This window comes from Engraulis encrasicolus, chromosome 12 (assembly GCF_034702125.1).
Source record: "Engraulis encrasicolus isolate BLACKSEA-1 chromosome 12, IST_EnEncr_1.0, whole genome shotgun sequence".
Taxonomy (NCBI): Eukaryota; Metazoa; Chordata; class Actinopteri; order Clupeiformes; family Engraulidae; genus Engraulis; species Engraulis encrasicolus.
In genome coordinates, this window is record NC_085868.1 from 38,546,068 (window position 1) to 38,571,326 (window position 25,259).

The window sequence follows — 25,259 nt, forward strand, 5'->3', positions numbered from 1 at the left end:
GTGGAGTGCTGTGTCACAATGACAATGGGAGTTGGAGTTTCCCAATGGGCTTAGAATGTGGTCAGAGAGCCATTTGCTGAAGATGGTCTCGGGTTTTCTATACAGGCAGGGCTGGATTAAAGAGGCCTGGGGGCCCCTAGCCTAGGCTACAGGCAGTGGCGGCTCTACCCATCTGGGGGCCCTAGCCGAAATATAGACATGGGACTTACAAAATGTTGATTGGTTGAAAAGTGATGGGTGGACACTTGGGGCTTTGATTGCATATATGGAGTGCACCTGCTGGGTGAAATGTTTGCCCGACACTGAAGAAGGTTAACCCCGAAACGTCTGACGGGCAATAAACCACAAAAACTTGGGAGTGCTGTCCTGACCTTTATTTCATATATTCTTGAGGAATGAGCACCCAGTTGTTTACTTTGTTTGAGTTGAGCGCGTTACACCACTGAGTTTATATAAAAATGAAAACATCAGACTCTTTATAAATGAAGATGAAATTATTTTAATGTGCAGTTCTATTCATCAAGGCATGAAGGATGAAATGAACATACAACAATAACGACTGGGTATCAAGAACTGACACTGACTTGTTGTTTCCATTTTTAAAAAACAGAACACTTCACTAAAAAAAAACAAAAAGTCTATTCCATCAAAACAGTTATTCTCTTCTGTGAAACATCCCACAGTTATTCACGTCCACTCAAACGGTGAACTGCCTTTTAAAAAACAAACCCATCCACTCTTCATCAATCCACACTTCCATCCATCCATCCATCGGCTTGCAAAAATCCTGCAGTCTCTATGATGGACATGCCATTTCAAATAATCCTCCATTCAAGCACTGGCTGACTTTTAACAGTTAACAGTTTTCAGTGGATGGGGATTATTTGGGTTTTGTTTGTTTCGTTTTGCACAAAAGGACTTGGATGTGACTTACAAGTTGAGGGCAGAGAATGAGTGCTATGAGGCTCATGCTGTCGTTTACTCACTGGCGTCCACCTCTCTCTCTCTCCCCGCCTCATCCTTACACATACACAGAGCACAGCCCTGTCTGTGACTCGTCCTCTTAGGAGACACAGACTTCGGGAGGAGGAGGAGGGGTGGGAGCGGAGGTGGAGGCTGAGGGGGTGGTGGATGCTCCGCTCTGTGCGGCGCGTTCCGCTGTTTCCGAGGAGGCCAGGGCCTTCTTGAAGAGACGTACGCCGAGCTGCAGCAGGTCGTTCTCCCCCACCGGGGGGCCGGTGTACAGCTGCTTAGTTGTGCCCTGCAGAGATAGAAGAAGCACATTCATTTTAGACATAAGCACTTTTTCACAGCCTGTTTGTGTTATAGTCCATCTAATTATCTGCTTCTAACATGTAGGATGTTAAAGGTAGGGTTGGAGATCTTTGAAAAACGGTTCCTGTGAGCTATATTTTTGAAAATACACAGCCCGCCTCTCCCTTCAGCCCTCCCCTCAAAGCCACGCCTTCAAAACACATGAACGCGCATGCAGTCTGTCAAGTGTTCGGATTATCCCGGGAACCCACGAGAGCTCACGAGGCGGGGGGGCGGGCTAGAAGCCACGCAAAGCGACTAGCCAAGCTAACTTCCAGCCATGGCACTGTCTCCGGCTACGGTAAGAATGTTCAACATCACAATAAACGCACAGGCCGTCATGGTTGCCATTTCAAGAAATATTGATGACAGTAGATGTATACTAGATTAGTTATTGAACTTGACTTGATACGTGTTACTTAGATATCTCATTCTAACTTCCTAACACTGATGACAGATGCTATACTGTCATCCCTAGACTTCTAGCCAGTAGCTACAGTACTGACACATGGATTTATTTTGACAGATGTGTACCGCAGTATACATTTTACTATTGTATTTATATATACCCGACACCACAATCCGTAGTGTTTTAGGCTATGACTTCAGATTTCACTTGGGTTGTCGCACGCGCAGACACAGGGACAGAGGGAGTAAAGAAAAACAACCGAACTGATCAACGCTAATGAAATTGTTTTGGCTGACGATATTTTCATATGCTTTAGACCTTCCACGACCACGAGAGCTCCAGCTCTGACTTTCCTGGCCCATCACAATCATAACGACCTAACAGCCCAGTAGGACCGATGGCCAGAGATGGAGGAGGAGGAAGATAGACGCAGCAGAGGTCGGGGGTATTGATTAGGGAGACTCCAACAGAATTGACGCCCTGCTAACTGTAAGGATGTACATTCATCCCTCAATAACATTGTCCTGCTGTATTCCTCCAGATGTGTAAGTATTGTAATGGATGTTATCACAACGGATGTACTCTATATCGCAACACGAGTAGGCTACACGAGTACACCTGTTGTGATAACCATTACAATATTTCTACTCCTATGAGTAGTAGTGTGATATTACATGGTTGTAGGTACACAACACCAGTGGTAGTTCAAGTACATCCATAAAAGCCCATCTACTTCATACATCTGTGTAACCCCTGGCACAACACCAGTTTGTAAGAAATTGACTGAAAACGTTGTATGCATATAATTGGCACATCTTTATTTATATACTCAATAATGATTGCTTATGTCCATATTGGTCTTATTGTCAATAGAGTTATTTAGTCCCCATCATCAAATAGAAAATGCACTACATAAAATGTATTTATTGCTTTGCAGGCCTTGATTCAATCATTGAATTTGAAGCAATCCCATCGGTTACTGCAGCGTGCCCTGACCCGCCGTGACCCCAGTTTGATGTTCGACCTGGCACATGACATCTGGTCCTCAGTCACAGCCCAGTAGCACAACCAACCTGGCGCCTCTGCGCAATCTGTAAGGAGATGCCCATGAACATTGAAAGGAAATGCTGTGGTGTTCTCAGTTTTGATAAGACTTTGGGCTGATGTAGGACCAGGTGAGAGAAACGGTCTCTTCAGGCATGCAGCCTACAGACAGTATGGGGCACTTGAACAGGGCTGACGTTGTAATACACAGTACAATACCCAGGATTAGCCAGGGTTACCCTGCTCTACTAGAGCAATATAAAAGGTTTATACAGAGTACGGTATAAAACACACAAACCGGCAGTGTGCAGACTTTTATTATTTTTCATTATCTGTAGGAGCATTCATCTGTACATCTCACCTTTTTGGTTTGGAACCACGTTTGTCTTGTTACCATTGTTTTTTTCATACATAGAAAATAAATGCAACCTGTCAAATGTTCTTCTGATTGTGGTCTTGTGGAATATATAAATTATGTAACCATGCATTTTCAGTCAGAGAATGAATTAAAAAAAAGCCACACAGTCAAATTGTGTCCACCAATATTTACTGTCATTGAAATGTATGGACAATTTAAACAATGTATTACACATGACACTAGATACATTACTTTATACTATATTTACAGTTGTCATTACCACACAAAAACTCTGGGAAGGTGGGTAAGTGCAGCAACTGTGAAGGGCCTAGTTTGAGGTTGGAGGCGTCTGTGCTGTAAAAAGATAAACAGAATTAGAAATCACATATCTGACAGTAGCTCCAGTGACATTTTCAATGTAAGTAACCTGGGTTGTTGGGGCAGGGACACCGAAAATAACTCCTTTATCTGGGCTCACCTGGTTGTGAGTGTCTGCGGTCAGCCATCCCTCTTAGGGTAGAAAGTCTTCTGCGCAGGACGGTGCCCTGAAGGTTGACGTTCACAGTATGCAGCCTTCATGTCCTGGAACTTTTATTGTGCAATTTTCCATATCTGTAACAAGCAATGTGTTAGACTATATTAGGGCTTCATTACATCAAATTACACAGCAGGGTTTTACAGGGTGTTGGCTACAGTCCCAGGACCTAAGTGGACTTGTGTGCCTTGCTCAAGTGCACTTCAGCCGTGGGTGTAGGTCAGAGGCGATTCCTCTTTGAGTACAAGGGAGGCGCCGCCTCCTGTCCAAAATCACGGAGAAATAGTATGTAAACTAATGCTTTACACGACTTAATATCATTGCTATTTCAGACCCAGCTCCATAGATGCATGTGCTCAACTTAGAGATTAAACCAATCTGTAATAAGATCCCGAGGCTCGCACGAGTTTTTTTTTTCCGCTCATGACAACGCAAGCGAGTCGAGTCTCAATGGACTTCAATGGCATGTGGGATTGTACGGTTTTTCAATGGCAAAATGCTAAACGGTCATTGGCTATTGCCGTGAAATTTTTTTAATTTTGAGACTGAGCCTCACTGGGAGTGAATGGAGAAGAGAGAGGAGGGGGGAGGGACCGGAGACTGGAGCTCCGACTTGTGATTGGGTGAACCCCGTGTCAGTAGGCTACAGTAGTTGATTTCATTTCGAAATGCGGATATGTTATTAATTTGAGTGGGGAAGCTATTCATTGCGGTGTACTCCAGTTTTGTGTACATATTCTTGTAAACCTAGTGTTGCGAATAAAGTCTTAATAGTGGCACGTCCTTATCCTTTTTAATCTCCCAATTCAAAAGTTGAGGTTGCCTACTTTTCGTTATTGCTAGCTTGTAAGAAAGCTAGAGAGCTATGCAAAATGCCAAGCATTGTGGATTAAATTCTGGCGAATTCCAGTCGTCCTTATGAGGAGAAAATGAATATCAAGGAGCAGAGCAGAGCACTGCCTAATATTGACTTGGTGAAAAAGGTAGGGAAGAACAAACGTTTCTTTTGAGCTTTCGTGTTGTCTGATCAACTGGTTAACTGTCAAGTCCCGTGAGTGGCGAGTCCTTGTTTCCTACTGTGTTGGCAATGTCTGGTAAATAATTAAAGATTTTGCGACCTCTAGTGGTAAGTTAAGCCGTGCACCCAGTAATGAACAAAGACAACGAAGGCAAACTCAATCACATCATTATGTGGCGGAGGTAGGCCTAATGAATAATAATAATAATAATAATAATAATAATAATAAAAAACATTTCCCTATGAATAGGCTACAAGGGGGATAATGATTAACAAATTTGTTTCAACAAGAGTCCTTCAGTGTGTGAGGCAGGCCATATGTGGCTCAGGACCAATGTAAGATGTGTGTCAAAATTGCCCCCCTTTTTTTTGCGTTCTGGACATATTGTAATTGAACAGCCTCCCCTGTTTGACAGACTACCAGCCGCCACTGATGGAGGTGTAGGTAGGGAGAGGTAAGGATGGGATTTCAACTTGCTTCTCTCTGATCTTAGGACCACCTCTCACCATCAGGTGATGGCTGGCTGCTACCTCAAATTTCATTCATGGCCCTAGTTATGTTCTGTAATCAGCATTGTTTTGACCTTACACAAATAAATGTAAATGCATTCTGCACCATGGGGGGCTGTGAAGACCTTTGAGAATATTTGCAGAACTACATACTGAATTGAGCCATCCGCCTTTCTCTTGGTTGGTGTGTTGAGATGGTGACTGCAGTCCAGGCTTCTTGGATTGGAGGAGAAAAGCTGTGGCTTTTACTGGCATAAGTATGTGGTTGTGGAAGGACCCTGTCGGCTGTTGACCTGAGGGGAAAAAGAGCACAAATTGCATATTAGCACAGAGCCCATGCTTAGACCATAGACAGATAAATCATCTGGCACAATCTGCATGCAACCAACAGAACCTAGAAAGAGAAAGATTAGCAGCAATACACAAAGGGGACAAGTATACAAAAACATGCAAAGTGTTCTGATAAGGTGCATGGAGGTAGTCTGTGTTGATTCCAGCAACCTCAAAGACTGAAAAGTGTCCCAGTGTGTTGAATTGAAAACTTGGCGCGTGCGCGCGCACACATAGAAATATCATAATTTAGTGCAGTGTTTCTCAACAGGGGTGCCGGGGCACCCTGGGGTGCCGTAGGGCCCCCTCAGGGGTGCCGCGGAAACGTGGCTGATAAATAAATTATATAACATAAAACATATTTGTCAAAATTGATAAATTAATGTTAGTCAGTGGAATCTTTGATCTGCCATTTACGCACAATAAAGTAAATATTGGTCACCCCAGCTGCAACTTTGAACGTAGGTCGTGCTACTAGGTTGTGTGTCTCCAAATGTGTTACATTCTAAGCTTGTGTGGTATCGGATGTGATGCTATATGGCTACTTGGTTTGGGGTGCCTTGAAATTTTCCATGAATTGAAAGGGTGCCTCGCCTAAAAAAAGGTTGAGAAACACTGATTTAGTGTATCAATTACAACTACAGGATCTGTTCGCTTTTGTCAGATAGAACCATTGTTTTTCAAAGGCAGATCATTCCAAAAAGGATAGTAGTATCTGCAACTGGACGAAATTACACCCACAAACATGAATTAAATAAACTACCAGTGTGCGGTGATTCATTCTTCATTTACTTGGCAACCTTGATATGTTGTGAAACAGGAGCAAGGAACAGCTATGGAAAACACCACACCTTGGAATGGACAAAGCAGAACATTTCAATATAACCAGGGTAAAACAAATAATGTACCGGCATCTCCATGTGATCATTCAGTGTAGCCATCACAATAAAGATCTGCCGTGTAGCCGTCATGGTCATTAGGTGGTATTTATCAAATGCAAAACTACCGTCTTCTCAAAAACGACATCAGCGAGTTAACAACATTACACCCACAATCATGTAAACATTTGAAAACCCAAGGCAATCTATTTTGCAATGCTGGAGCGGCGAACAGGTTGTGCTTGTGCTTGCTACTATTACCAGAGTCATACAACAGAGACGTACCAAAGCAAAACATGCAAACGATATATTTTTGTAAACCACTAGAAAGACATGGGCTTTGCTGGTCAAAGTAATGTGTGCGTAAACATGGTAGGTTACTTACTACGAGGTAGATCCGTATTTAGCAACTGAACGCGGATGGAGAAGGGGTGCTTCCGTCCTCCTCCCAGCTGGTTTGTCTGGCTCGTTCGCACAACTAGCAGCAAAACACACAAGAGTAACCGTCTGAGTTACACATAGCAATTCTGAAAACGTGTTCATGTGCACAGAATAAATGCCACAGGGGGGAAAAACACAAAAAAATAAAGCGATTGAGGTAGCAGCTATGTTAAGCAAGGTAGCAGCTAGATATGTTGGAGCTTGAGCTAATCCTCTGACCCCTCTCAATGGATACTTGCTTAAAAAAAGACACCACTGTGTCCTAAACCAATTCACAAAATATTATACAGACAAATATATTATCTCACCTCTCGATTAGAAATATGGTCACCAAAGCGTATTTGAAGCCGCTGCCGTAGCCGACATCTGTGTCCAAGAGTGTCAGGTCCCATTTCAAATTTTCAGCCCGTGTTGGAGTCTGGTCTTGCGAGTCCGATGATAATCCAAGGGAGTATGTTATCCTGACATGGTTAGTCTAGTGTTCCAAAAGCCAAAGTTCTTCCTGTAGCTCTGCAAAAGCCACCAAAGTTTCCGAGTAGCTCTGCCTGCTGCTAACTCTCGTTACCTTGCTACTAGCCGAGTGATGATGAGCCTTGTCGCGTGTGCATGAATGATGGGGGCGGGGTCGGTCAAGTTCACGAGTCGGTGAACGCGCAGGGAGGAGGGGTGAGTGCTGGCGGTTGATGGACGTGTCAGAAACCAATAGAAGTGATGATGAGTATTACTTCTATTGGTTGCCGTTTTCTTCTGACTACGCCCTCTACACTGGACCAAAAGATTTCGTTTTTTTCCCAAACACTCTATTTCAATGGGTGCTATGGCGTCATGAGGAGTTTTTCAGATGATATGGTAAAATATGTGCCAGAAAAACATCTCCTATCCCACCTTTAAGGGGACAAAAACATTGAGTCCAAGACAAACTTTCCTTGTGAAAAATGGTTGAACACATAAGTTTGGCTACAGTAGGTTTTTTACTATGGCCGCATTCAGGCCGACTGAGAACCGTGCCGGTGCCCGTTTCGGCACCTAATCGCAAACCGGCCGGCGTGTTCACGCCACAGATCTTAGCATTCGTGAGCCGGAAAATAAATTCCCAATGCGAAACAAAAACCGTGACGACAACGTGGACGTCAGCAGATTCATCCAGGTAACAGTCACGTGTGGAAAAAGTTCAGAGCCCAGAATGAAAGCGGGTGCTTCAGATAAATTTGGTGCCAAACTTAAAGTGGTAGTTCGCTATTTTAGACATTAAGCCCTGTTTGTTTCTGGGGTGAAGTAGAGATGTTCTCATCATAATTTTGACATTTGGTGCTGAACGGAGCATTTGGGTATCCAAGACTGCAGCCCCCCACCTTTACATTGACTCCAATGGAGCACTCAATCAATCGATCATAAAATGGCATTAAACTTTCGTTTGCAGAGACATGATACTTTCACCGAGTGGTCAGGGGCAGCGATACGTTGGCTCGAAAATCACAGCGGAATACGCTTCCAGAGAAGATATATTATCATTGTTGTCCGTCTTCATTGATTGTATTGGTTTGACTAGTATTACTCCGCGCGACCGGAAATGGGGGTGCGTTTGTTTACGTTACTATCTATGGTTTGTATGCAAGCTGTAGTTTTTGTAGCCAGTCCCGCTCAAAGATAGCCGTTCTACCTCGCTCCTTGATGTCTACATAAACAACACACTATCGCTACCTACTGGCTGGATGTCTCCTGCTATTCAACGGCGTCTGGGGAAAAATAGGTCCGCCAAATGCTAAACAACAGTTAGAAGGCATATTTCGCTGCAATTTTCGGGTCAATTTATCGCTGTCTACCACTGACCACACGGTGAGTTCCATGTCTTCTCAAACAAAAGTTTAATGTCATTTTATGATCGATTGCTTGAGTGCTCTATTGGAGTCAATGTAAAGGTGGGGGGGCTGCAGTCTTGGATACCCAAATGCTCCGTTCAGCACCAAATGTCAAAATTGTGATGAGAACATCTCTACTTCACCACAGAAGTCACACAAACAGGGCTTAATGTCTAAAATAGCAAACCACCACTTTAACTGGTGTGGGCACCGGCACTGTTCTGGGGTGCATTTCTCGAAACCATAGTTGCTAACTACATTAGCTACTTTGCTGTTTGCCATGTCATTTCTCATTGGCAACTACCAAAGTTACTAACTGGCTAACAACTATGCTTTCCAGAAATGCACCCCTGGTCGGCCTGAAAACAGTATGTGTGAACACGGGATGTCTACCTCTTCTGAAAACACCAGAGAGACTACAATTTAAACAATGACGCCATATTGGAAAGTTGCAGGCGTGCACACATACAAATACACACAAGCATAAATAAAGACAGACACTCACCTTTTCGTTTTTGAGGAGCTGTTTGCGGATGGCGATGTCTCTGCGTGCGCTGAGAGCCTTGCAGCTGGAGCCCAGGTTCCGCAGCAGGCTGGCCCGCTCCACACGCCTGTTCAGGGCCGCCATGTTCAGCGCTCCTAGGTCATGCTCAAACAGGCGTTCTGCATCTGGGTATTCAGGCAATAGAAAGGCATAATCAGTACATTGTAGGCACGACAACTGCACTTCATCACCATATTTGCATTCAATTAAAAAATATTATATGCGGCCATCTTCGACTGTTTATGACGTTTTATGAGGATAGCAAAAACAGAATCCAAACTCAATGCATGTTACTTGATCCATGATCCAGGAATTGAACAAGGCTCTAATGAAGAAATGCTTATTACGCACACTTTGCATCCCCTCATCTCACTATCCATGTTTGGGTATCCAACTGTCTAATGAATTGAATTCCCACTGCCTAGTTCTTCTCCCTTTTCATTTTCATGCAAGTAAATTGCAGACTACTCGCAGACTGATTTCACGTAAACGTTTATCCAAAGATTCGTTAACGGGGTGCGGCCATCTCACCTTTAGGGTCATCCAGCTCCCCTTTGCAGACCTCCTTGACGCGAGCCATGAGCTGGGGCCCGGCCAGGCGGCGCGAGACGCCCGCCCGGAGGAGCACGGCACCGGGGGTGAAGCGGAGCAGAGCCGCCCCTGGAGCCCGCGGCTCCTGCTTCTGCTTAGGCATCAGGCTCGACCAGTCCACGTCGATCACGTCCAGAGGACCTGCAGACGACACAGAACAAAATCCTTCACATTAGCCATGGTCTGTATATTCATGAGCAGATCTTATGGAATAACAAAATCAACCTATTCAGAAATGGGTGTGATCACCCTTATCGAGTTCTGTAGGAGGACTCCCAATTAACCAGTACAATGACTAATCTCAAAAGCATACATGCAAGGAGACATTGTACATTGAGGAAATTAAGATTAAGATCTGAATCTAAAAAGACCAAAAGATTTGAAGTTAACATTTACAGAACCCTTTCACCGTGTGCAACCTGAGATATCTCAATGACTCACTGTCCGGCCTCAAGTCTAGATCATTCCCCAACACTCCCCCATATATATATATATATATTAGGGGTGGGCATAGATTAATTTTTTTAATCTAGATTAATCTCACTGTAATTATGAAATTAATCTAGATTAATCTAGATTAATCTATATCAAAATGGCTCATTCAGAATAGGCACGATAGCGAAATAATGCCGAAAAAAACCTTGGGGTTTCTTAAGACAGATGGCGCATTAGACCAGAGCTCATCTTTTTTTCCAAAATGCATCTCATCTTCAAAAAATGGTCATGTTGATACTTGGAGATGAAAAAATCACAGCAATATGTGTAAAGTGTGTCCAATATGTTAGGAAGCATTTACAGTTATAAGATACTGAAATTTCAAAATGAACAGCGCTATAAGTTGTAGAGGCAAATACAGATAAATCTAACAAACATTTAGGCTATTTAAACAATATTACCTCAACAATTCAGCATTTCATTTCTAATGGAGAGAGAGAGAGAGAGAGAGAGAGAGAGAGAGAGAGAGAGAGAATCTGCCACTGACTGTTAAAAGGAGCAGCGGCTCCTTTAAGAGAGGGAGGAGCTCTGCGCGTAGTAGGCGCAGCCCTCAGCAGAGCCAGGCTACTGGATATGCCTATCTAGAACCTACAGCACTGGCACACGGCGATTTGACAGTTGTTCTCAGAGTTAGAATGCCAGATGAGTTACAACTCGACATGAATTCAGTTTGCAAAAAAAAAAAAAGTCAAGCGCGACAACCGCGAGGTTTATTACCGTCGGACATGAGAATATCTCACTGAATCGCAAATGTGCGCGATTGCAACACAAACATTCAGCAATAGGCCTAGATATTGACAGTTTCAGTTTGACAATCTTCAAAATGCATAGGACTATCACACGGAATGTTTTGCAATTATAGCACAGGCAAGATTTCTGGAAGTTGTTTATGTATTCTATGCAATGCGTGAGGAAATGTAGGCTATGTCGGGCTGGTAGCTTCTCACACACAATAATGTCTCTCTATGCTTCACCTCAAACAATAAAGTCTCTTTAGTCTACCACTTATGAAAAAACACTCAAACAACAACTACCACGGCAGAGGGATTAATGTTTTCAGCTGCAAACACTTCATATTTAGTAGGTCTGCTGAAACAACAGGTGGAGAGAGGAGAAGCGACTGGAGCGCAGTCTAAAAGCCTCTGTCAATTAAACGCTATGGTGACGTGCATACCCAAACTCCAAACCTATATTTTGAGAATAGATTAACGTGCGATATTTTCTTTATCGCGCGACAAGAGTCTCACATTATCGCAGCACGTTAACGCCGATAACGGCCCACCACTAATATATATATATATATATATATATATACATATATACACACACACGAGAGAGAGAGAGAGAGAGAGAGAGAGAGAGAGAGAGAGAGAGAGAGAGAGAGAGAGAGAGAGATAGAGAGAGAGAGAGAGAGAGAGAGAGAAACTTGACAAAGTAATACCTGGCACTCTGTCGTCGTCCTGCTGGTCGTCTCTCTTCTGAGCGTTGTCTGCCAGGATCTCATCCAGCTCGTCATCACTGATGGGCTCGTACTCCTCTCCTCCCGACACCATGGAGCCGCCATCCTCCCCCTTGTCTTCCTCCTCTTCTGAAACACAACCAGGGATGGGAATAATGTTAAGTTTAGCAAGAAAGCCTGACAAGTTTCAGACTAATTCAGACAAGAACGTCGCATTTTTAAAGTTCAGGGGGCCTCACAATATTTCCCAAACAAACCACAGCAGTGACAAATAGTTATTAAATGTCTTGATGACAGCCGATTGGGACGTTTGCCTGTTACTGCCTGTTTTTTTTAAGTGGAAGCACTTAAATTTGCCCATTATCCATCTCATGCTTACCATCGTGACTATCACCCTTCTCATTTTCGCCGGTCATGTTGGGAGGGTGTGCGCTGTCCGCAGGCTTGTCAGCGTCCATGGCGACAGGTTCTCGTGGCAAGAGGGGCTCGTAGTCTCCTCCGCGCTCCATGCGTCCGTCTCCTCTGCCTTTGGGCTCCCCATGGGGGTGAGGGTGGGGATGGGGGTGGGAGTGAGGATGAGGGTGGGGGTGAGGATGGGGATGAGGATGAGGGTGGGGGTGAGGATGGGGATGGGGATGGGGGTGCGCCATGGGATCAAAGGGGAGCATCCTCTCCCTCTCACCCATCCCCCGCTCCATGCGCTCCCTCTCTCTCTCCCTGTCTCGTTCCCTCTCTCGCTCCATCCTCTCCCTCTCCCGGTGCTCGCGCTCCCTCTCAGCCCGCTCTCGCTCGCGTTCCCGCTCCAGCCTCTCGTGCACGACGCCCGCAAATATCCCCTCGGGGAGCAGGCGTTCCCTGTCCCTCTGTTCCCTGAGGTCCCTGGGCTCGCGCTCCCGGATGGGCTCGCGGTTGGCCCCCCGGTGCGGTAGCAGGGGCTCGCGGACGCCCATGCGTGGGGGACCCCAGTCCCTCTGCATTTGCGGGGGCGGCTGTTGCTGCTGCTGCTGCTGCTGCTGCTGATGTTGCGGGTCCCAGTCTCTCTGTTGGTGCGGGTGAGGGTGAGGGTGTGGGTGAGGGTGAGGGTGAGGGTGTGGGTGTGGGTGGGGGTGCGGCGGCTGGTGCGGGTGCTGGTGCGGATGCTGGGGTAGCATGCCCACGGGAGCCAGGCCAAGCAAGGGGGCCTGTTGGGGTCGAGGCTCCTTGCGGTCACGGTCAAAGACGTCGCGGACGTCTCGTTCGCGCTCCGGGATGCCAACGCGGTCTCCACGCGCCTCCCGCTCGCGCTCACGGCTGTCGTAGGAGCCGGCTCGGGAGCGCGCCTGCCGCTCCGACTCGGGGGAGCTGCGGCGTGAGCTGTGGCTTCGGGAGTCCTGCCGGTCTGGAGAGGAAACACATGGGAGAAGAAAAGGAATATTAGAAAGGTCGCTGCGCTCCCAGCGAATTCGCTTTGGTCACTTTATTCGCTGACCCTCCACAGACAGGCAATGACCTCCGTCACTCAGGTAGCGTAGGTCACTCTTAGTGTACACATAGCTTGACACAGGTAAACTTCAACACTGGTACAAAACTGTGTGCAATGTGTGTGAATGCAGAAAAGATGCGGTGCGGGCCTCACCTGATGAAGTGCTGCGGCTGGGTTCTCCCCTCCTCAGCTGGTCGATGCGAGACTTCCTCTCTGCTCCCATGGGCTCATTCCCCACCACTCTTTCCCGGTCGCGCTCCCTTTCCCGCTCCCTCTCTCGGTCCCTTTCTCTCTCGCGCTCCCTCTCTCGTTCTCTTTGTCTCTCCGTTTCCCTCTCGCGCTCCCGTTCCCGCTCTCTCTCTCGCTGCTCCCTCTCTCTTTCCCGGGCGGCGTTGCCCACCGGCGGTCGTCCGCCCCCTCTGCGTCCTCTGGGTGCCGTGGGGTTCTCGTCGCGGTGTGCGTCTCCGGGAGGGGTGCGCAGTCTCCGGGACGGGGGCCGACCCACGGGGAGACCCGGAGGGTTACCCAGTACGCTGCCTCCTACAACGCCGCCACGCACCACCACGGCTGGGTGAGGCTCCATGCCTGGGACGTTAGGCAACAGGGGCTTGCGGAGCAGGTGCTGGGGCAACAGAGGCTGCAGAGGGGTGGGCAGGAGCATGGGGGGGTCTGGGAGTAATGGGGCGATTGGGGGGTCTGTCCTACCCCGTCCAAGCCTGCGACTGGGTAGCGCCTCGGCTGGGAGAAGGGTCCTGGGTTCGGGCAGGGGAAGGGTGACTGGAGGCGGAGGTGGTGGGGGTGGGGGAGGAAGAGGTGCCACCGTCTCTCCGCGCTCGGGCACGTCCTCGTCCGACCAATCGCTGAGTGGCAAGGGGAGAGGGGAGCGCTGCTGATTGGCCGCCAGCTGCCTCTGGGAGAGCAGGTCCTCCTTGTTGATTGGTGGAGGGGTGCGGGGGCCGCGTCTCCGCTTGCTGCTGGGGGGGTGGTGGCCGCCGGCTGCCGCGGGGTCGTCCTCGGAGGCGTCCGAGTCAGCTCCACGGGAGCGCTTGCGCTTCTTGTCCAGGGCTTTCTTCTTGGGGACCTTTTAGATTAGATTAGATTCAACTTAATTGTTATTACACAAGGATACAAAACAACACAAAATGGTTTATAGTCAGAGACGGTAACCCTAGAAAATCTTTGGTTTTATACATAAATTAATTCATCAACATTTTTAGGGTGCATCTTTAAGTAGGGTATCCATGCAAGTCTTACTACACAAATTCCCTGATGAGAATGCTATTGGAGACGCTATAATCAGTTACTCAATATGTTGCAGTGCCTTGTGATGTATTACCGTGCGAACACACCGGTGTCAACAAGGTAAGGCGACAGAGAATCGCTGGACTGTGTAGCAAGAGCAAAATGAGCGATATAAGCGACAGAGTATGACCGCTACAAGCAGAATGCAAGCATTCAGTCAGAGAGAGGTTCCATTGGCCCATTGTTTCCGGGTTCTATTATTGGGGGGGAAATCCCCCTTTAGGCAGACCTAGGCAGACCTGAGGACTGTTCTATTCAATGCTAGGAGCATTATGACACGCCCCTTTAGGCAGACCGGAACCTGGTCATGTTAGGTGCCCATAGAAACCTATTATGTTGGCATATCTCTATACTTAAAGAATCTCTGATTCAGTCATTCCAATTGTCGACTTCCGTCGCTGTAGTCACTCAAGTCGCACCTGGACCCCGTTTCTCGACAGTGTCGTAGCTAACTAGTTAGCAACTTAGTAAGTTGCCAATGGGAAATTTCATTGCAATCAAGTAAGTTGCTAACTTAGTTCGCAATGACACTCAAGAAACGGCTGCTGGTCTATTCGTGCCAATATGTGTACTATGTATTGTGTCTACCTTCATTGAGATCAATAAAGACCTTGTGCTCTAGTCTGCTGGAGCTACTGTACCTTGCGAGGGGACATGAGGGGTGGTGGTGGGGTTTCCGAGGGGGGGATGTTGCTGGAGGTCGGAGGCTCGGGGTTGAAGCGCTCCTCTCGTCCCCCGGCTCCTAATCCTCCACCTCCTCCGCTAGCTCTCTCCTCCTCCCTCCTGTTCTTCTTCTGGCCCTTCTTCTGCCCTTTAGTCTTCTTCTTGGCCTCCTCGTGCAGCACTGGTGGTTCCCTGTCGCGGTCCCGGTCCCTCTCCTCGGCTGCTGGGGGAGCGCTAGCTGGGGGGCTGCCGTCGCGGTCCTTGCGGTCCCCTCCTCTGCGGGTGTCGGGGCCAGTTGACGATGACGAAGCGCCACCACCGTCCTGGTCGCCACCGCGCCGGTCAGATGCTGCGCTGCCTCCACTGCCGCCGCTACCTCGGGCATCTTCGTGGGCGCGACCACGGGCGTCCTTCTTCTCGCCGCCACGCCGGTCCTCCTCTTTCCAGCGCGAGGGCTTGTCGTCGGCTGACGCGGTGCGGACAGGGGAGCGGGCGGGGTCGGCCGCGGGACGCACCACCTGGCTCAGGAGACGGTGCTTATCACCTGCGCAAGTAGATGCAGAAGACCAAACCAAGGTTGAGCAGTTCAGAAATAACAGCCATGCTTCTGTTTGACAATATGCAATAGATACTTTTACTGTAATATTAAATTATGTGTATAAGGTCTTTGTGTATGTTTGGATTTGTGTATTTATGCAAGCTGACAGACAGCTTAATTTCCTTCAGGATTAATAAAAGTACTCGACTCTACTCTACAGATACCAAGATGTGAATGTGTCATCTTTGGGGGATCGAAATAGGTGTACATTTCTTCGGACTACCATTCTGCAACCATCATAGAGAGGGAGTATCAGAACTAGATGAATGCATGCCATCTTGGTTGACTGGACACAGCAGTATATACACCATGTGAATTCAACGAATACGCTTTGCATCCTGACTTCATCAATAGCTAGCCTGGATTTGTGTGGCACAACAACTCCAGGGAGGGTATACTAAGAAGTAGTAAACCAGGTTAAGTTCACCTTGCTGTAGTAGAGGTAAATCATCCAATAGAAGAAGTCCTCAGTTGTTAACTAAATGATGCCAGCAAGTATGTATATCTATTAACAGGTTTTCTTGATTGCAATCAGTTCTCGAATTCTCAAAACTCTACACACAAATCTCCAAACCTCACACACAAAGGGCAGAACTCTTCATTACCTCTGAAAAATGCACGTCTTGTCTCAAAACAATGTACTCTCTTCTAAAAAGCTAATTTTGTTCTCAAATGACACACACAAGTAGTCATTTTAATACCATCTTATGGGAACCATTGAACACTAATATGCACAAGGTAAAACTCTATACTCAACTTGGCACACAGTAGAAACTTATTTTCCTCAGTGGTCTACTTACTAAAGAGGGTATTTTTCTGTAGTAAAATACTGAAATATTGTTTTTAGACTTGGAGTACACATATGTGTGTATATTTTACATATATTTCTGACATTTAATTTGCAATAATTTATTGTAAAATATTGGGTAACCATATGAAAGTGATCTCTTTTATAACATATTTTGGAGTTCAAAAACTAAAGAAATGTGTTTTCTCACTGCATCCACTCATCAATATCACATGCAATGTGTGTCCTTATGGGGTGATGATTTCAGATTGTAAACCGGTATGAAGAGAGTTTGCCCATGTGATGAGGAAGTGAATATAGTATGGTAATTGATTTTAGTATTTTGAATGGCAGTGTGTTCAATGCGACAACCAGGGTTTTTCTTCATGAAAATTGTGTGTAATTCAGAGAATTGTGTGTAGTGGTCTGAAAAGAGTGTGTTTGAACACTAAGCACAATTCCTTCTTTACACTCACATTTCAGTGTTCAGTGACCTTGGTTAGGAGAGTTGGGAAATGGGTGAGATGTTCCGAGAATTGTGTGTGAAGTATCAGAAATTGTGTGTAAGCAATCGAGAAAAACTGTAACAGGTTTACCACTTTCTGTAGGTTAACAATGCCTGATTTATTACTTAACCATGTTTTTAGTATACCCCCCCAGTTGAACCCCCTTGTGTTACCTGTTTGAGGAACACACAGACCTTTCTCTTCAGCGCTGTTGTAGCCATCACTGTCAGCTGGACTAGCTTCCCGGGCACGCTTTGGAGATGGGCGAGGGCTGGGGGTGTTTTCGGTTACCCTGTGCCTCTTCCGACTGTTAAACACAAAAACATGAAAATGCTTACCTCCTGGCAGGTTCAAGAAGTGTTTATTTTTTCCATACAGAGGTAGAGGTGATTACCGTAATACAACCAATACAACACATTTTTTAAAATGACAAATGTGGGAAATATTTGGCAAGAAAAAGAACTTCCAGACCTCCTCCTTACCTGGGTTTGCGCTCCTCGTGAGAGTCTCTGACAGAGCGGTCATCTCTGGGTTCCTCCCTCCTGTCTCTGCGCTCCTCTCTTCCCTTCTCCCTCTCCCTCTCCTCCCACTCTCTCTGTCGTTCCCGCTCTCTTTGCTCCCTCTCCCGTTCCCTCTCCTTCCTTTCACGCTCTCTCTCCCTCTCCCTCTCCTCCCGTTCCCTCTCTCGCTCTTCCCGTTCCCTCTCCCTCTCTCGGTCTTCGCGCTCCCTCTCTCGCTCTCTCTCCCTCTCCCTCTCCCGGTCTCGTTCTCTGACTCTTTCTCTTTCGCGCTCCGCTTCCCGTTCCCGATCTCTGCCTTTGTCCTTGTCTTTCTCCTTCTCTCTCTCCCTCTCGCGCTCCCTCTCTCTCTCCCGGGCCCGGTCGTCTCTGCGGTCGTCCCCTCTGTCCGTTCCCCTGCTGCGCTCGTCCCTGCGATCATCACGCTCCGGCTCTTCTCCGCGACTCTGGTGGCGACCAGCGGGAGAAGATGCTCTCGTGTCTGGTCACACAAACAAAAACATCCAGCCCATAGAATTAGACTTTTCATGCATCATTCATTGCAGTAAATAAGGGCGGAATTCTCCCACCCGCTTAAGTCAAAAAAAGTGCTTAACAGCGCCTCCGCGGTTACTCAAGTCTGTGATTAAGCGGGGTTTACGCGCGATTTTACCAGTTGCGCACTTTGGGTGGGACCAGGCCAAAATCAGGGAGTTTCGCATGTAAATGAATCCTAAGCGTATTCTCCCGTGCACTTAAGCGCGTTTGCCTTTACGCGCATCAAAGGGCTGTAGTAAGGTCAAGCGCCACTATGAGGTAAAATGTAATATTGCATTTGATGCTCGCTTGGCTCGCATTTTGAACATGTTACACGGTATGCTTTGTTGATGTTCCTTAGGGTCAGCATGAGTCCAAATCGAAATTCATTCACAGTTCCACATAAACATCCTACATTAATTGTGACAAAATATGACCACCTGCCCAGAGCATGTTCTCATATCGGTGAACTTACAAACAAAAGCAGGTAATTAATTAATCAGTATGAGGATCATCATGTCTCCACGGACGGTAACCAAAACCAAAAACACCTTGTTGCAGGTTGCACCATGCAAAAGTAGGCTAAATTGACAAGGCACGTCAGACTAAAGACCGCTGTTCCAGTCGTCCTCACAGCCACCCAAAGTATGCCTATTCAAAAACAACCTTCACAATTTTTACTATGTTGTAGCCACGACGTTAAGTAAAGGGTTTTTATTTCAACTCCTCCAGATTTATTGGAACTCGTGCATATGTGCATGTAACCTATTAAACTTTCTGAACTGATGCCCAACATACAAAACCACCACATACTGAGGTAGGCTGCAGGTTGTCCTATCTGTTTTTGTAGGGCAGAAAATATTTCCTGAATGTCATTACAGCTAAACGTAAAAGGTAGGCCTACATATCAGAGCATGTCTTTGGCATTTCCCTTCTGGTCTCTATTACACCCCATCAGCTGCGCGTTTAAGTCCTGGCTTGGCATTGCATGCCCATGTCCAATTAATTCTCATGTCTGCGACAGAATATAGCCTAAAGTCTCCGTTTTTTCATGACGACCGATTTCCTTGTTCATTCTTCAGTATGCATGTGGCCTAAGCGTAATATGCTGACGGACAGCTGAGATCCACATATTTCCAATTATTTTAATGTCACGTTGCTGTACAGAGAAGCGGAGAAACACTTTTAAAAGTCAGCAAATGGGCCTACTATGTGTTTGTTTAAATGTGGGAATGATCAGCATTTTAAATCACTTTTTGATTTCCGGAATTGTCCAGGCAACACGCCAAAATCAATTTTTAACAAAACGTTTAATCATGTTTATTATTTCAATCAACCTGTTGCGCACCAAAACGCTCAGCTGAGTTCCCGCGAATGGGACACATCGCGTTTCCATCTCAATATCTCACCTCCAATACTTGCATTGTGCTTGTGAAAAGGAGCGGAGGTTAGATTTTGAAACGCTTTTGCAAGAGGACTTTTGGCACGTGGTTTTAAATTCAAAGTTAAAGTTCAGTGTTGGATCTCAATGGACTGCCGAGGTTTTCACACGGTTGATCTGAAAATCCATGCGCCATAGTTTCTTTGTAGCCACAACTGATGAACTTGGCGGAGACTCATCCCCCCATTTAGCATATATCACGCCTATGTTGGGCTACGCGCTGTTTTTCTGAGTTAAGCGCGAGGGGTGTGGCGACGTTCCAGAGGGGAGAATACGCGCAAGATAAGACCGCGTAAAATATGCGTGCGTAAAACCGACTTAAGTGGAGACGGGAGAATTCCGCCCTAAATTATTTAATTGACAAATCTACGATCGTGGTTGACTTTATTACAACGATCACCGTGCCCCTGAAGTGGACATTGTTGGTGTAGTAAGTTGCAAGTCAGTTGTGTAACGACGGTTTGGGTTGACCCAAATATTGCCAATATAAGCAGTGAGAGCTGGGGCCTCATGTACAAAGACTTCCGTAGATTTCCTACCGCGCCTGAAAATCTTAAATGTATCAGTCCATGCATAAACAGGTTTTCCTGCCGATGTCTGATTTCACATGAAATTTTGTACACATGCATTTTTTCATGCTAAGTCAGTATTAGTACATCTGAAAATGTTTGTGGAAAGTTACTTACAGAGCTTTTTTTGTGCGCAAGTAAGTTTTGTACATGAGGCCTTTGGGTTGGTAATAAGTGCCTTGAGAGCAAGGTTGAAAGAGGCTCTCACATAATCATTTTCCCCCACTTAAACTTGTGGTTCTACTTAATATACAGCAACAGGTCTGAAATGAGTCTCACCTCTGTCCCGGTTGTCCCTGCGTTCGCGTTCATTCTGTCCATTCCTGCGGTCGTATGAAGAGTCCCGGGCGGTGTCTCGGGCCGTCTCTCCTGTCCTCTGCCGCTCGTTTCCGTAGCGATCGGTGGCACGATCTGTGGAGCGGTCCGTGGAACGATCGTTTCCTCGTTCGCTAGTCTTGCTGTCGCTGCCGCGCTCCGAGCCCCTCTCAGCACTCCGCTCTCGCCCACCGCTCCTCGACTCCCAGCTGTCATGGCCTCGGTCGCTAGGAGACGCTCGTGACCCCCGAGAAGAACCTGCAACATGCAACGTACGTGATCTCACCATAACAACCCACCCTTTCATCTAAAAACAGGTGCTGGATATCATTTTACTGAAAAAAATAAAACTTAGCTACATATCTGCAGTTTATGTGATCTTGATTGACTAACTAATCTAACTAATGTATTGATAAAGACAATCAACGTAAATTATTCCACCCAGTGAAAGATTGTTAATTGGATGGAGAAAGAAAAAAATGTGGCATAGGTTGACACACATGAGTGCTCACCTTTCTCCGAGGGCTCTGCTGCACGCGTTCTCCCTCGGCCCGTCCTCTCTGCACGCGTCTCTGTCCTCGCCTCCGCCCGAGCCTCTCCTCTTCCCTCCTCCCGGCTACTGTGACCCTTCCCAAAACTCCCACGATCCTCCTGGGCAGCCGAATCCTCCTTCCTGTCCCCGCGCTCACGCTCCCGCTCTCTCTCCCTTTCCCTCTCTCGATCTCTATCCCTGTCTCTCTCTCGCTCCCTCTCCCGCTCCCTCTCTCGTTCCCTCTCCCTCTCCCTCTCGGGAGGTGGATCTCGTGCAGAGCGCGTCTCGCTGCGGGAGGAGTCTGCTCGTGAGGAGGAGGAGTCCTTGGTGTCTTGTCGGCTGTGTGCGGGGCGTTCTTCGCGGGTGTCTCTGCGGTCTCTGGTGCTGCTGCTGGTGGTGGCGGCGGCGTCTCGGCGGTCGCGGCTGTCCCGGGACTCGCGTTCGTCTCGGCCGTCTCGGGAGCTGCTCTGCTCCGCCTCGTAGTCCCGATCTCGGTCGTCACGGCCACCGCTGCCGCCCTCCTTCTCACGCCGGCCGCGGGAGTCTGGCGGAAATCAAGACATTCGTGATTACAGAGAAACGGTCCTTTGAAAAGGTGTATGAAGCTGACAAAGCGTCCGTCTCGTGATACAGGCATGCCAACTCAAAACGTTGTTGAGAAGATGAATGTTGCCAACATGGCATGTTAACGTTTCAGCATCTCTGCGCCTGTGTCATAATGTACAGGCTCAAATTACACGACTCCCAATTTTGTGTCCGCTGCATATGACTGACAACTATTTTGACGAGTCGATACAGAGTTTGATAACTACGATTTGCGATTGCCGGCTGTTGGAAACGGTAAAATTCTATCTTAGAACATCGGTCACGACGAGGAAATGTTGCTAATCAATCGCTTGCAATGGTCCAGCGGGGTAACGTTCCACCAATTGTTGTAAGGGGGCGGCCAAGAGTCATGTAGTTTGAGCCTGGTACTATAACAGTAAAGTTATAGTATGAACAGTTACGTAATAGGTTTCTAGTTAAGTATAATACTTGACAAGTTATTGTAATATTAACATTCAGGTTGCTCAAATCTTTACCATCTCTGCGCTCTCGGTCATGCCGCCTCTCCTGCTGCTGAGGACTCCTGTCCCGCTCCGCTCGCCCTCCTCTCTCTCTGCCCTGGGAGTGGCGTCGGCCTCCGGGGCTCCCTCGCCGCTGTCCCTGGGGAGAGGAGCCTCCACGGGGAGTGAGGGGCGAGCGAGACCCCCTGGCGTTGGATGAGGACGGTGGTGGTGACGACGAGGAGGCGGCAGGGGCGCGAGCGTCGCTCCTGGAGTAGGATGGCGACGGGGAAGGGGGGCTGCGGTTGCGTCTGTGGGGGGTGGGGGAGGGGCTGTGTCTCTGGGGGGAGGAGCGAGAGACGGAGTGGGAGGAAGGGGAGTGGTGTCGGCCGGGGGGTGGGGGGGACGGGCTGCGCTGCTGACGGATAGGTGAGGAACGGGACCTGAGGAGGCAATCAGGGATAAGAGTGAAAATTAAAATAAAAGAAAATGTTTAAAATGTCATCAGAAGACAGCACTATAAACGTTGTATACACACTTCTGCTTGTCAACCCCCCCTACAGCAGTTGCTTTAGTGGAGTAGTAGAGTAAATTTAACTAACATGGCCAGGCCATCTTTCACCGTGTTCAAAGATTACATGTGAAAAACAGAAGCATGTAATGAAGGATGCTCTACATTTCTTAAGCATGTTATACTCTGTGGATCCTCAAGACACGCTTTGGAGAAACGTGTCTGCTGAAGTTCAATGAAATCAGCCTGTAAAATGTAATGCAATAGGTCTGCAAGGTGTAATGTAATAGCTCTGCAAGGCATGATGCAACACAACCGCAAACTGCGACGCAATAGCTCTGCAAGGTGCAATGCAAAAGATCTGCGAAGTGTAATGCAATACGGCAGGTGGGGAGTGGGTTTGTTTGTTTGTTTACATGTATGGCCAAATATGCAACTGTGGCTATTTCATGGCCAGTACAGGTAATAGAATTCGCCTCAAATTAAAAATCAACAATGATATAAATAATTGAATTAATGCATTAATTAAGTTTGGTCCGTGTGGGGAGTGGGAGAGGGACACAGGTTTACATTTATTGCCATTTCAGCAGCTATGGCTATATCATGGCCAATACAGATAGAGAAAAAAAACATTACATCACATTTAAAAAGGGAGAGGGATACAGGGAGACTCCTCTGTGTTTCTCACCGGTGTGGAGATGCGGAGGCGGGGGCTTTCTGGCTGGAGGCTTTAGGGGAGGAGGGGGACTTCCTCCTGGCTAACGGGGACAAGTCTCTGGAGGGGGAGGAGACGCTGCCAGACCGCTCCTCTGACGTCACAGACCTCTTGGCCTGGTGAGAGCTCTCTGACCGGTCCCTAAAACGATGAGCATTAAAAGAAACACAGTTAACATCCATTCACTCCAACACCATCACCATAGAATAACATTTTGATAGTCTGTATTAAGTTTGATATCATTTTGATAGTCTGCAATAAAACTATTATAAAACAACTGATTGAACTGATAGAATTGAGTGAATACGGATTAGCTCAGCTTGTTGCAATATATTTTCTTAAAAATCACTTTCAAAAGGACCCAAAGATATTGTTTAGCCTGATATCAATACAACCGATCACAACCTCTGGCCCTACACATTAGTTTTGCTTCTTCTTCCCCTTTGTTTTTAAAGTACCTCACCTTCGTTTCTCCTTTTTCTCCTTGTGTTTCTCCGTGTCTCTGCCCCGGTCCTTGCCCTCCTTGGCGCGGTCCTCTGACTTCTCCTTGTTCTTGTGTTTGCCCTTGTGCTTCTTGCCCACCGGGTGGACCTCCACTGGGGCAGGGGGAGGGGGGCTGGGGGTGCGCGGACCTTTCTTCTTACCATGACTTCCCTTGGAGAACCTGAGCAAGCAATTAAAAGTAATAAACAATAAAATAAAAGTTTCCAAATACTTGGCAAATGTCGCTTCTCTCTGGCACTCTGGATATTCAATTCGTTTCATATAGAATTTGTGGAATGTTCAAAACTGTAAACGAGGTGGGTGGTTCTAATACATATCTACAACAAAGCTCTGAATACTAAGAGGAGTTAACGATCAGCTCTCATCTTACATCAATATTTTCTAATTAGATGGCTGGACTCATTGAGGTCTGGAAATTGTCATTATGATTCCAGTCTGCGTGGAGAAGTCAAGAGGATGCTTCTCCTTCACATCTAGTACAGTAAATGGGTCGACACGATTATCCTAACGGGCCGTGAACAGCCAGCTCAACTGGACTCTGGCAGCCCTCACCGTGTCTCTGGCTCCTCAGCGCGGGCCTGGTCCGACACCGGAGAGGAGATGACAGATGAAGACGAGGACTTCTCCTTCTTGGCGGAGCCCTTCCCCGAGGCCTTGTACTTGGGGGAGCCGCTGGACTTGCGGGATGAGGGGGAGCCTTTGGAGCTGCCACGTTCTGGAGAACCCTACAGAGACAGACAGACAGACCAAGCAGGCGCGACAGGACTTCAGCATTTTGGAGCAAATCGGATGTGACGATTTAAAAATGGATACTTCAGCAATCCCCATTATGTTCCTATAAGCAGCTATTAAAGGGTTATGCCACTATTTTGGGGCTTAATACAATTAAAATTGTTGGCCAGGGTTTATAAAGGTGGTAAAGTGTCTCATTTTTCATGTTAGGCGTTGTCTTGCTTTAAGACAAGTTAAAAGAGGCCGTATGTAGCTAAGCTAGTGAAAGTCAATGGATCACTGTACAGTAGCATGTGTGATTCATTGACTCTCACTAACTTAGATATTTACTCCCTCCTTAAAACAAGACAAAGCCTAACATGAAAATTAATACACTTTACCACCTTTATAAACCCAGGGCAACGATTTTAACCGTATTCAGCCCCAAAATAGTGGCATACCCCTTTAAGTTTAAACAGGCATACATACCTTTGATGTGCTACCGGTCCTGGTCTTGGAGGAAGAATCCTGCTGAGAAAAGATTGTACAGCATCAGTAAAAATGTGTGGCATGGAAATAATGCATTTCACTTTCTGACCCCAGGATTGACAGCCATGGTGCAGTAACATGCGAATTGGTTCTCTTTACTTACCTACCTATAATAACCACAAACAGCATTACATGAGGGTCAGTTTTAGGGTCACCTGTACCTCCAACATGATCCACATGACATACACAGGTACTCTTCCCCACCCCCCACCCACCCACTAGTAAAAGA

General features: G+C 47.0%; 1 protein-coding gene across 6 annotated transcripts in view; it reads right to left on the reverse strand.

The window, feature by feature from the left end:
- Window positions 1-483: 483 nt before the first annotated feature.
- Window positions 484-25,259, reverse strand: part of zc3h13 (zinc finger CCCH-type containing 13) — a 28,093-nt gene continuing 3,317 nt past the window's right edge. For 2 of the 6 annotated variants that reach the window (XM_063212130.1, XM_063212131.1), the window contains exons 7-22: window positions 24,971-25,012; window positions 24,323-24,495; window positions 23,730-23,930; window positions 23,240-23,407; window positions 22,077-22,483; window positions 20,975-21,538; window positions 20,427-20,720; window positions 17,586-18,102; window positions 17,277-17,410; window positions 15,191-15,756; window positions 13,401-14,328; window positions 12,165-13,163; window positions 11,768-11,914; window positions 9,772-9,972; window positions 9,202-9,365; window positions 484-1,261 (exon numbers count right to left, since the gene is read on the reverse strand). In XM_063212130.1, the coding sequence (XP_063068200.1) occupies window positions 1,064-1,261; window positions 9,202-9,365; window positions 9,772-9,972; window positions 11,768-11,914; window positions 12,165-13,163; window positions 13,401-14,328; window positions 15,191-15,756; window positions 17,277-17,410; window positions 17,586-18,102; window positions 20,427-20,720; window positions 20,975-21,538; window positions 22,077-22,483; window positions 23,240-23,407; window positions 23,730-23,930; window positions 24,323-24,495; window positions 24,971-25,012 (5,703 nt within the window). In that variant the 3' untranslated portion in view covers window positions 484-1,063. The remainder of the gene's footprint in view (window positions 1,262-9,201; window positions 9,366-9,771; window positions 9,973-11,767; window positions 11,915-12,164; window positions 13,164-13,400; window positions 14,329-15,190; window positions 15,757-17,276; window positions 17,411-17,585; window positions 18,103-20,426; window positions 20,721-20,974; window positions 21,539-22,076; window positions 22,484-23,239; window positions 23,408-23,729; window positions 23,931-24,322; window positions 24,496-24,970; window positions 25,013-25,259) is intronic. The other 4 variants (XM_063212135.1, XM_063212132.1, XM_063212134.1 and 1 more) reach the window with 4 other exon arrangements.